This window comes from Acomys minous (assembly GCF_964271855.1).
Source record: "Acomys minous genome assembly, chromosome: 1".
NCBI classification, from domain to species: Eukaryota; Metazoa; Chordata; class Mammalia; order Rodentia; family Muridae; genus Acomys; species Acomys minous.
In genome coordinates, this window is record NC_140483.1 from 97998468 (window position 1) to 98011341 (window position 12874).

General features: G+C 41.8%; 1 protein-coding gene across 1 annotated transcript in view; it reads right to left on the reverse strand.

Annotated features, from left to right (window-relative positions):
* STMN2 (stathmin 2) overlaps positions 1-12874 on the reverse strand; it is a 110297-nt gene that overhangs the window by 43366 nt on the left and 54057 nt on the right. Inside the window, exon 2 of the mRNA XM_084774215.1 lies at positions 6918-6989. Coding sequence (XP_084630341.1) covers positions 6918-6936 — 19 coding nt within the window. The 5' untranslated portion in view covers positions 6937-6989. The remainder of the gene's footprint in view (positions 1-6917; positions 6990-12874) is intronic.

Genomic DNA, 12874 nt, shown 5'->3' on the forward strand with positions numbered 1-12874 from the left:
ACCAAACAACATATTAGCAACTACAGCAATCTAAAATAGCAATTCTCAACCTGTGGGTCACAGTTCCTTTTTGGGGGTTTACATATCCTGCATAGCAGACATTCACATTGTGACTCATAAAAGTAGTAAAATTATGGTTATGAAGGAGCAACAAAATAATTGTATTGTTGGGGGTCACCACAGCTCGGGGAACTGTATTAAAGGATCGCAGCCTTAGGAAAGGCGAGAACCACTGCTCTGAAGTTTTCAGTGTCCAGAGACCTGGAAAAACCTGGCACGACCTGTCAAAAACTATAACAAATGAAAGATAATCTTACTCCAGTTTTGGGATGTCACCGCGTCCTACCACCTGTGCCAGCTTTTATTTGGGATCATGTCTTAAATGCTCTCTTTAAGACGTTTTCTGTTTAGTATTATTTTTGCCCTGCAGAATTTACGGGTCTGTAGTAATGTCTTCGTGGTCTGCCACTCATTGCGTGGGTCAACTGACACATGGCATTTTTGATGATATTCCTTGATGACCTATTTTTCTTCCCTTTCTAGACCAACTTTTTCAGAAGAGTAATATTGAACAATGGAGGCTCTTTATTAACTTTTGAAAGCAGAATTTTTTTTTTTTTTTTTTTTTTTTACTTATTTGGTTTAAATTAGGGTCTCAGTATAGCCCAGGCTGGCCTTGAACCTAAACCCATCTTACCTCAATGTCCCAAGGTATGGTATTTACTGGCACATGCTATCTGCATTTGCCATATCAATCCTAATCTGTTTTCCGAAATAGGATCATACCTTATAACTCAGTAAATTCCTAATACTTCTTTTCATGCAGTATCCAGGATGATTTACCCTGTGGGAATTACCTGGGAAGTAATAACTACACATGTACACTAACCTCAGAATGGCTTAAACTTGTTTTACTTTCTCCCACATATGGAGTACATATCCTGAGTTAACTGTCTAGTAAATTGTGCATTATCTTCCATTTAAAAGGTTCTGTTTTTAACTTCTATTCTGAATATTATTTGTAAATAACAGCAGTCTGGTGTGGTCTATTATCTCTTCTTGACTGTGCCACAATCTATATTATTCTCACAGATACAAACAAGCATAGAATCAAACTCTTATTTCTCCTATAAATTTTCTTCAAAGTCTTCTGTTGAGTCCTGTAATGTAAATATATTTAAAACAATGTAATTTAGCATGAGTGGTGGCACAGAAGACATACCCTCAGAGGAATTAAACCCCTATGCATATGAGTTTGGAAGTGAAACAGTCTGTAACCCATGGCCGCAGATTCAATGGTCTTAGGACATATGAGGGACCGTGGACATCATAACTTCGTGTTCTGCCAGTGATGGCAAGAATTGGCATCAGCCAGCAGGTTGTCAGAGTTGGCGATTTCTCTCCACCCCGGCCTACCCCATTAGAATCTAAGCTGAAATGAAAACTAAAGTCTGAAAAACATATTATATGATACAATCAAATATCTTAAAGGTAGGTTATAGTTATATAAAATATATAGAAGAGAACGTCCATTTTCTTTATCATTGAAACAGTTTAGTTGGCTAATCATCAAAATTAATTTATACTTTTCTGTTTCTGCTTCTTTAAAGTGGGTATACGTTATTTATTAGACCAATAAAGCTATTTCAAGGTTTTAAGACTAATTTTTTTGTCATCTTTCAACAATTATCAAGTATAAATGTATTTATAAATATATCATGTAAAGATCATGATCGTTGCTGAGGTTGATGGAGGACACCTGCAATCCCAGCACTCGGGGGCGTAGAGGCAGGGGGATCTCTGTGAGTTTAAGTCCAGTCTGGTCTACAAAGTGAGTCTGGGACACCCATGGCTACACAGAGAAACCCTGTCTTAAAAACAACAACAAAAAATCATAATCATTGAAAATGCACAAAAATTGGATGGAAGTCACATTAGATTTTATTTTAAACAATATTTTTGGGGGAGGTTCCCCTTTTCTGAGAGACAGGGCATGAGGCATGGGATAAAATGGAGGGGGTAGGACTGGAATGAGAGGAGGGATTGAATAAATAAATTACTTAATATTAAAAGTCAATTTGCTTTAAAAAAAACCATTATTCTTTCAGAATTCAGGCAAGCAGCTGCTGTTAGTTGGGGCACACCTCCTCATGATCATATTTTTCTGCCTGCTTTACTTACTTTTTTTGCAGCTTCCCCTAAGGTGGAACCACTGCCAGTAGCGCTGTCCCCAGCATGGGGCATATTTAAATAAACGAATGAATAAGTAAAGAGAAATTTTAATTTATTCCTTTACTTATGGATTAAAGCATCTGTTTCTAGATAATTTTCCTATTACTACTGACATTTCCTACCATTTATATACCATACAAGCCCAGAAGTAACATAAATGATGTAATAATTATGCTGTAATGAAACTGGAAAGAAAGATCATGAGGAACTAAGTATCCTAGGGCGCTGCCAACTTGTAGATTACAATCACTCACGTAATGTACTCCCCTTCTCGTTCACTGGAGAAAAGCATGGCATTACTTTATTAAACGAACAACTGAACGATTCCAATAAAAGAAAAGGCTTTATTGAACAGTTAGTGTTGGAAGTTAGGTTTAAATCAATCATAGAGAAACTGATTGCCCTCTAGTGGCGTGAACAGTTAGTGCAGCCTCCATGGTCTCCGGATTACAAGAACCAGGAAGAAAATAGCTTTGGTTCTGGAAGAATTTGGGTCACTAACTACTGTGAGTTTTCTTGTGGACCAGCACATTCATACAGTGTTACAGAGTACATAGTAACAATACTGTGTGTTTTTCCACAAACAAAAGAAAATTGGCGAGAGCTAGGGTTAACTATCAGTGTGAGGCTGACCACACCCAGGTGTCGGTTTGTGCAGTTAGCTGCCACATGCTTCGAGACCAGTTTTAACTAGCTTTATGTAGGCAACTAGTTATCGAATTGACTAGAACAAACCCTTCATCTTAGTTAAGGAATAAAAACATCAATATATAAAAAATACATAGAATATATATTTTCTTGAAGGTATACTGTATTTATCAATGAGAAGACATTCAATATGGATTCTAGTTTTATATATTATATATATGTGTATACCTTTCATTTTATATTTAGTTATTTGGGTTTTATACAAAAATCTTGCTTGACAGATATCATTAAATAATCACAGAACTAAGTAACCATTTTGATCCTAGATTGCAAAAAGAAACTATTTTGTTATATGAACCAGCTTTATGACACAAAATGGAACTTCTTGCAGCATTTTTGTCACTTATTGTGCCCAATGACCTAATGCTTATTTTCTATGTCACTATTTATCCATAAGCAATTAAAAATTTAAATAAAACTAGTGGTAACTCTTTTAAATGCAAGAAGTCAAATCCTGCCAACATTTTTCTAATGACTAAGGAAGAAGCAACAGCTCTAACAAAAAAACAAAAAACAAAAAACAACAACAACAAAAAAACCAAATCTTTCTTCCTCTCTGCATAGAAACATTTCCCACAGATCTGTCTGTAAGTCAGTGCCAAACTATTGGGAATTCTGATGACAGAGGGGCCTAGATTTTTATTATTATTTTTTAAAGCTACAAAACTTGCAGTCTTAACGATCATTTAAAACCATGCTTTCCTTCATAGATCTTTAACATATGCAGGCAAACACCGCTGGATCCATGCATACACAGCACCCTGCCAGCGACTGACAGTGTGCTTCGCTGGGCATAGCCGTACTTGCTGCTGCCTACTCACTTGGTATGACTTAGATAAACGTAATTAATTGACAAAACATGTATTTCTTTCAGTTTTTTTCTTAAATACTGATAAAAATCTTCAGCCCTTTTATTTCTAGTTCTACATGCATCACTTTATGCTGTGGGCCCATTTGAGAAGAGAACGGGCAATACAATATGTACTTAGCACAGACATACTGAACGCCCTAATTGTTTAATGAGCCAGGAGAAAAGCACTTGCCTTGCAGATTAATCGGTTGCTTTCTGCAGTTGGGATGTTTTTTAAAAACCAACAAACAAAACAGCACCTTTCTGACTGTGGAGGCAATGTCTCTTCTCACGGTCACAAGAGCAGCCTAACTATGGCAGATGGGACCTTTGCACCTGTCATATGTGGGGTGGGAGTTTCATTGATTGGCGGTTACCATTTCACGATTTTTGTTTCTGGGTAGAATAGAGGCTGTATCAAAAAGCACTTGGAAGAGGAGTTTTGGAGGAAAACAAAAATTGCGTGCAAAAATCTACATTTAAATGTTTATAGATAAACCGTCCTGTGGAGGGCTATAACATCTCAGTTGTATTTTTGTCCATTGAAACCACACACGACTCTCCTCTGTGGATAATTTTCCAGCGCTCACTGGCACACAGGCTGTCCTTAGCAAGTACCAGTGCATATGCCCCAGACACACGAACATACAAAACAGCGACGGGAAGCCAACATGTATTTGCTTTGTAGAAACTTAAATGATCAAGCGGAGACAGGATCCTCTTTGGGTTGGGCATGGGGAGAGGGCGGAGGCTGGCAAAGATGATCAAGAAGAAGCAGCGGCAAGGGCTAATCCTTACCAAAAAGGGCACCAGCATCCTTTTAGACCAAGTGAGACTAAGGGAGAATAAAAGTGAGTCTTGGAATAACAATCAGGATGAATGAGAACTAGCCTGTGGTCTGCGGCGGAAACCTCTCCGTAGGAGTACATAGCACTAAGATCACCCCATCCCCATCAGTACCACCTCTGGGCACTCGAATTGACTGCAAATTATGGCATTCGGGAGTAGCTCAGGACACTGCGCAGAACCCTCTCCTGGGATACTCCTGTGGGGGCGAGCGCCCAGTTCCGAGAGGAAGGAGAGCGCTGCAGGACTGGCCCGGGTCCACGCGCGCCATCGCCACGTGCGCGCTCGCCAGGCTCGCTGCTTCGGGTCTAGCAGTGAGGGGTGGGGCCGAGCCACGCCCCACTGGAGGACCCTCAGAGGGGCCTCTATCCCGGAACACAGTATGGGCTTGCCTGGGGAAAAGGTCCTTGGGTTCTGTGTGGGAAAGGAACCTCAGCGAATGGGTCACCTCTGCGGTCCAAGGGCCTGGCAGGGCGCGGCCGCGTCTTTGTGTGGCCGGGCGGGGCTCGTCTTTCTGCACAGCCATCCATCCGCTGGGAGGGGCTTGGCCCTGCGACTGAGCCAGGCCAGGTGTCTGCACACCCTGAGGAGCTCGAGGTTGTTCTGGAAGGCAGGGCTAGAAAGAGGGGTGCCCACGACTGCAGACTGCTCAGTAGCCCCACCCAAGATCGTGGCCAGCCAGCCTGGAACCTGAGTGTCCTGGGCTCCGCAGACCGGGTGGGGCAGGGCAGGGCAGGGCAGGGTGGAGTCAGTCCACATGCTTTGCCCTGCTCTGCACCCATAACCAGTCCAGGGAGAGGGGTGACTCCAGCCGCCTTCCTGGTGCAGGCCCCTCCCAGTCTGTCCACCCTAAGGCCACAAGAGGCACAGGACCTATTTGGAACGAGGGCCCTGGATCTGGATTCTCTTGCGGTTTTACATAGCCCAAAAGATTTACTAATATTTGGCTCCGTCTGACCCACAAAATGGAAATTGCACGTGGCTCATCTTGAAAACCTTGACCTCTTTTGCTTTATATACCATGCTCACACATCTTTATCTGTATTATTTTCTATACACCCTTTTAGGTTCCCTAACCTTCTTCTCCCCTCCCCCCAAAGGACTTAAGGAGTTTGGAGTAGCTCCCCCCTTCTTTTCCTTTCCTGCTTCCCCCCCTTTCTTGCCATTATATAAAAAATTACTGTTTAATGTGGTTCTGAAATATATGTTAACCCATTGACCGCTCGCCCTACTGTAGAACAATGAGGCCAGGGTGGGGCAGCCGAGGTTAGTCGTCAGGTCTCTAGGAAGCAGGCTGCTAGTGAGTGAGCGGGGCGTGGCGGGGCTCCGCTGTCCCCGCAGGGCTTGATTCTCCAGTATCTTGCTGGCCCCAACTCGGGGATGGGGAGTGTGTGTGTGGGTGGGTGGGGGGGCAGCTTTCTACTGAGGTTGCGAAGCTGGGTCAGGGCGGGGACAGTTTGACTCCGCACTGGGTGGGGCGGTCCGCATAGTGTGCCCAGCGCTGCAGGTGCCCCCCACCCCCACCCCTGGGACCGTAGCTCCACACACAAAGAAACCCCACCCCGGAGCCTTGGGAGACTGGTCCCTCTACCCCTCCCCGCCGTGCACGCTTCCCCGCCCCTGCAGCTGCCCACCCGCGCCCTCCACGCCCTCCTTCTTCTTCCCCTCCCGCTCCCTAAAACAAAGGAGCTAAGGTCCTACTCCACCCCTCTGGCCCCCTTACCTCCCCGCACAGCTCCCCAAGACTAACGGGTTTTCCAACAGAGACAATACCATTAAATGTGCCCACTCCCCTCCCCCGTTCCCACCCATCTCTCAAACCGCCCGGATGGGACCGCTTTGACTTTGCGTTTTCTCTTTTCTTTCAACCTTATCCCCTTCCGTTTCTATTTTCTTTTAAAACTACAGGACGGATATAGGATGCTCCAAACCACTTTCCTAAATGTCCCTTCACCTCACCGAAGGCAGATAGTTAAGGTGGCCCCCTCCCCTCCAATGGCGCTTTAATTTTTAAATATGGAAGCAGAATAAAATTCCTACCCATCTGAGGGCAACTTACCTGCTTCTAGCTTTTTAGAACAAATCATTTGCTTTAGCTTTTCAAAGACACCTCTTTTGCCCTCTCATCCCCGCCCAGAGATGCCTCCGACCTTCCCAGCTCCTGGGTATCATGAATGGGTTTTCCTTCATAAAATATCTCTTAATGTCTTCAGAGCCCCGAGAGAGAAGGGAAGAGACTGGCTCTAGATCGAGCCTGGGGAGAGCGAAGCGCGATTCTTACCCATTGCTGTTTTAGCCATTGTAGGGATGTGCACGGCGCGGAGCGGTGGCGAAGGCAAAGAAGAAGAAGAAGGGTCCAGCTGTAGCCGCGGAGAGAGCGAGAGAGGAGTCTGAGTAAGGCACTGAGTCTGCAGAGGGGGACCGTGCTAGAGAAAGAGCAAGAGGCAGGAGCCCATGAATAATTATCACTCAGAAGCTCAAGCAGATTGGCTCCCAGGGTCCCCTGACATGACTCCCGCAGAGTCAGAATCTCCAAGCATTAAATATTGATCGGCCAATGGTGCTGGAGCACAAAGTACCAGAATGCAGTTTGAAATGGAAATCAGCCCTTGCCTGGAAGCTCCCCCCCAGTTTGGAGCCGGATAGTACAGTCCAAGTGGAGTGGTGCCTTAGCCTGGGAGCCTCCTAGGAGCTAAGGACTGGGCTGTGTCTACCTGTACCCAAGAGGCTATACTCTGCTCACACTTGTGCCATTGCATAGAGTGACAAAGAGAAGGAAAAGACCCAGGGGCCTGAGAAGTCACCCCAGTGTGGCGGAGTGGTGGAGAAATATGTTTAAAGCTTGTGTGATTACTATTCCTTGTTTTTTTTCTTCCACCTTTGGCCCTGTCCTTGGTGCATGCTGGACTCTCTCATAGATGATGGATTTCCCAAAGCAGCCCAGGTCTGGCTGTGGTGGCAGCTCAGAAGTGATGACCAGGGCTGCTGTTTTTCCTTCTAGCATAGCAGGGCTTCAAAGTCCATGAACTCAGGAGGGTCTCAGAGGAGAGGGAGGCCTAGCTTTACCTCTTCTTAGCACAGAGGAGGGAACTGTTGGCTCCTTGGGCATGCATATATGCTCCATCTATGGACGAAATGCAGGAGAGTAAGAGAACCTGCATTAAGGATGACTTTCCTGATTCACAGTCAGATTAAGCAGTATGACATGTAAGGGCCTTTGAAACAAGTCAAAAAAGGCATTCATTCATTCATTCATTCACCTTTTCTTTCTTTCTTTCTTTCTTTTTTTTTTTTACTTTTAGTCAATGTCCATTATTTCTCAATTCATATATTTACTGAGCATGTGCACAGCACTGAAGAAACAGCAGCGGGGATATTTTTTTGGATTTGTGCTCATGGAGCTTTTATTTATTTATTTTTTTTATTTTTTATTTTTTCCCTGAGACAGGGTTTCTCTGTGTAGCTGCTTTGGAAACCAGGCTGGCCTCAAATTCACAGAGATCCATCTGCCTCTGCCTGCCCGAGGGCTGGCATCACAAGGCGTGTACCTGGCTGCTCATGGAATTTTTAATCCACACAACTGAATTCTATTGTACTGCCATTGGATTGGCCTTAGTGCATGTAGAAATTGTGGTGTAGGTATTTAAAAATAGCAAAGAATAGCTAATTCCATCTCAGAGATAACACACACACACACACACACACACACACACACACACACACACACACACACACACCCCACACCCCAGAATATTGTTGCAGTCATGAACATGTAGGAAACACTGTCTCATTTCAAAAGTATTGAAAATTAAGATTTCTCCCATTAGCAAGTTTTTTGGTAGGTACTAAGTTACACTTTAACATTTCCTTTTAGCATCCTGCACAGCATGAAATGCAAATGCATGGGGTGAAAAAGGCAGAGCACTCTCCTTGGTGCTGAAATGTCTCTGCACTTCCTATAAACTTGTACAGGATGACTTGCTGAATGAGACAGGAAGCTACTGGAACAGCAGCCTTTCTGACCTGCTGAATCACGGAAAAAATAAAAAAAAAATAAAGTGAAGATCAATAAAATTATTTCTTGAACAGGAAGATCAGAAATTATTGTTCCTGTCATCGAACAGGCCCACGGTTATGATACGGCGAGAGTACAGTATGGAAATTGGCAGGGTCTGGAAATAAATGACCATTTTCTCCCCCTCAAAAGCCATTTCCAGTATAAATGTGAGAGCATCTTCCTTCTCAGTAGAGTAGTTAGAAGCTACAAGATGAGCAATCTTCAGCATGCCTGTGTGACTAATGTTTCCCCGGCACCACACCCCTTTCCCCCCAGGCTGTGTGTCATGTCTATACATTCTTCAACATCCTTGGAGGATAGGGCCTTCAGACGTGACATCATGTCTTTAACAGCTACCATTGGCAGTTCAGGGAGATCTATTGCGCTTGTGGGCACAAAACGAAACACTTCTTTTACTGTCCCCACTTATTTATTTTTTTTTAAGTCTCTGGTGAGTGCTCTTTCCAGATGGACAGGAATGTGAGAAGGAGGTCAGTGTTTGCAGGGGTCGATCTTAGATGAGTGCCTCTTTAAAAGAAAACTTTTGGCTTTTTGGGTGCTAGCCACTTCACCACAGCCCTGTATGAATTTTCCAGTAATGCCAAACAGAACCATGACAGGTTAATATAAATTACTGTAAAACACAAAGATAGTGAGTTATTGTCAACTGGATAAGAGAGTGAAATGAATCAAAAGATCTGGTTCTATGTCAGTTAATGCCTTTTGTTTTCTTCTGACATTGCAGTGTGCTATCATGCTTCTTGTTGTGGGAAATTATAGCAAAATGGGAACAGGAAAATTATTTCATATTCTGTACTTTGTCCATTAACTCACTTCTTCAGCCAGTTCATCTAGTCAACAGCTACTTATTTAATGAAGTTTGGGCTGTTTATAATACAACCTTAACTAAGCGTCTCCTTATTGTATAAAAAATAAAAAGTAAAGAAAAGCATAGACCCCTCTCCTGCCATACAACAGTAAACTTTGGAAGACGATGACTATCTTTTGAATCAGTTAGGGCACATTTAGTTGTAAATAATACAAATAAGACCACAACCAAACAATCACACAATACCTCTGAAAATAAAATGGCTCATGTAGCTTTAAAAACAGAATGAGCTCTAGTCATCCTTTCCAGAAGCAAATGTTTTTCATGGTTGTTGATAATCACTCAGATTAAAGAGCAGGTACCCTAAAAGTCCACTGTAAAATAAGAAAAGTGGCACAGGGATTTGGGTTAATGGGCAGATTATCATATATAAGTGTCCTGCATCACCACAGACGCACAACAAATTATAGGTTCTGTGACTGTCTTATAGCTTCTAACACATTTAAACATTTTTAGAGCAAAGGCTGAGTTGTGGATATTTTTGTTTCCTAATTCCACTTGGATTCATGATTCACTTGCTATGTTAATAAATGCTTAAATAATAATAATAATAATAATAATAATAATAATAATAATAATAATAATAACAACACCACATTGCTGAGCTCTATGAAGCCATATCAGTGTTTATAATCATGTTTGCTGAGTCCATGTTGAAAGCATGTACCAGACTGTTCGCTGTTGTCTATTTATGTCTTGCCCATTCCTTAAAGGGCAGAAGTGGATATGATTCACATCAGTAGGAAACCAATGACAATTTTTGTTTCCTTCAATGGTAAAAACCTGAGGCAGTGGAAGTCAAAGTTGTATTAATGATATTTAATATTTTTCTAGTTCTTATTGGACATTGTCTCTGAGAGGAGGTCCGAGGGGTTGGATTCCTTCCAAACTGGAGGATAACAGTTGTTTTGGATGCTGATGTCATCTGATACAGTCATATGATTTTGCTGTTAATAAACCAAATGTCTGGGAAAAATCTTATGCTAATTATTAAAAGACACCAATATAGGAAAATCATTACCACTCTTGAATTGTTTTGATTTGACTTAACCTGACTACAAAGAAAAATTGAAAGGAAAGAACCACAGAAGTTTTCTAGGTGGTTAGAAATTTAGTTTCTTTTTTGTAGTTAACAAAAAGAATATATGAAAAAATAGTTGGCTAGGAGGTTTATTTTATAGCATATTTATATCCTCATAGATTAGTAGGAAACAAATGTGTATCTTTTAATAGAAATGTACAATATGGCTTATTTGATAAGAACGGCAAGCCAAGGAGAGAAGTCTGCTGTTCCTTGTTAACAATCTGAATTGTTTAGCATTATTCTTCCTCATTTTTGTTAGCCCTTTAAGAATTTAATACATTTCAGATCCACCCCTTTCCTTCTTACCCAACTCTGTGTCCCCACCCCCTTTTTTTGTTTTAACACACTGAGTTCTATTGTGCTGCTCATGTACTCTTGGGTGTGTGACCATCCACTGGACCTTGGTTGACTATGAGGAGCCACATCACTAAAGAAAAATGATACTCCCTTTTCAAGAAGCTATCAATTGTTAATGGCTCCTCATCTAAGGGTGGGACTCTGTGCCTACCTCCTCTCTCTGCACTGATATTCTATCTAGTTTAGGCTTTTGTAGGTCTTTTTTATCCTGTCAGTTGACCTATGAGTTTTTATATAAACTTCCCTGCTTCTTCCAGAAAACATGTTTAATTATCCTCCATCTCTGGTTTACACACTTGCACTGTTTGCATTACAACTATTTTGACATGCAGAATAAATGACATTTTATTGTTTTCTTCAGAAATTACCTATCTACAACTGAAGGACATTTAGTTATCTTCTTATCTACTTTCTGTACCCAAGGTTTTCTTTACGTTTATGTGGGAGTTGTACATATTAATAATTAATATAATCCACCCCAGAAGCAAAGGGCCTTACTGAAATTAGTAAATCTTATTGCTGATTTTATATTTGAATTTCTGGGGATGAACTTGCTCTAATCATAAGAAACTGGCATAAACCTAATAAGCTTAATATACATTAAATTGATGATGTTGAAAAATTGCTTGCCATCTTGTCAGTCATTGCTGGAACATTTTTTCCCATCTCTTTTGAGTTGCTTTACAGCTTACAATCCAGGGAGAATATTAGTTGGACATTATTGAAGCTAAGAAGTTGGTTACCCTAGGGATTCCACTCAGCTTCTGAGTTTATAAGCCTTGAGAGAGCACATGAGTGTGATGGTGCCTAGAAAAGAAATCTGGAAATATGACCTACTCTGTTTCGTTCCTTAAAATTTAACTAGCACTAATTGTTAGTTGCTTAAAAATTCCTCTGTGTCACAGTATGGGGGAAAAGGAGGAGACTTAGAGAAATGGACCCCAAGCCTGAAAGGGCTACATGGTACTGGCTTCCACATTGACTTTCCTGTGAGTACTTTACTAACTCATTTTTGACCCTTTAAAACTCTCCACTCCTTCTTAGTCTATTATCAAATAGGATTAAATTAACAGACACAAAAGGTAGTTTGAAAAGTTCCTTGATAAAAAATTCAGCTCAGTAATAACATAGTCTTGAATGAAACTGCAGAACATAGAATATCATTCCAAATTTCCTTGTCTCTTCATACCTTGAAAAACCCTTTTCTTTCACCTTTTTAAAAAAAACTGTTGGTTGTTTTTTGAATTATAGGCTGAGAAACACTCCTAAAGTTTTTAGGATTCCATTCAGCAAAATGAGAGCAATGTGTCACTCTCTCCCACTTATTGTAGTATCTATATTGCTGCTGTATTTACCAGATACATTGTTGAGTTTTTAATGAAAGGTGCGCTTCTGAAAGAACACTTCAAAAGAACTGTAAGCTGTCAAATATTTATATCAGAGCATAAAGGCATCACACTTGAAATTTTGTCACAATGTATTTGAACTGATCCGAAGCAGGGCAGAAGGGCAGTATTGGCAAAGTCAAAAGGTTGCCAAGGTCACTCAGATGACGTTTGGCCAAAAGCCACAGGGTATGGGTTGGAGCAGAAGACACTCAGAGGCCTGGGAGCCATGAAGATGAGCAAGTAAGTGGTGCAGAGAAGGGAGAGAATCTGAATGGTGTGTGCACAATAAAGAGAGGCCAAACTGGAGACTTGAGGGTAGAGAGTGAGTAGCCTCCCCTGACACCTGAGGCCATGGTGGTGATGTCCTCTGCTGCCAGTGAGGATCAGGTCTGGCTCTGTGGCCTTGCAGTAGCAGTGGAAAGCAAGAATCTGTTTCGATGTTACCACCATAGGCCATGAAGAG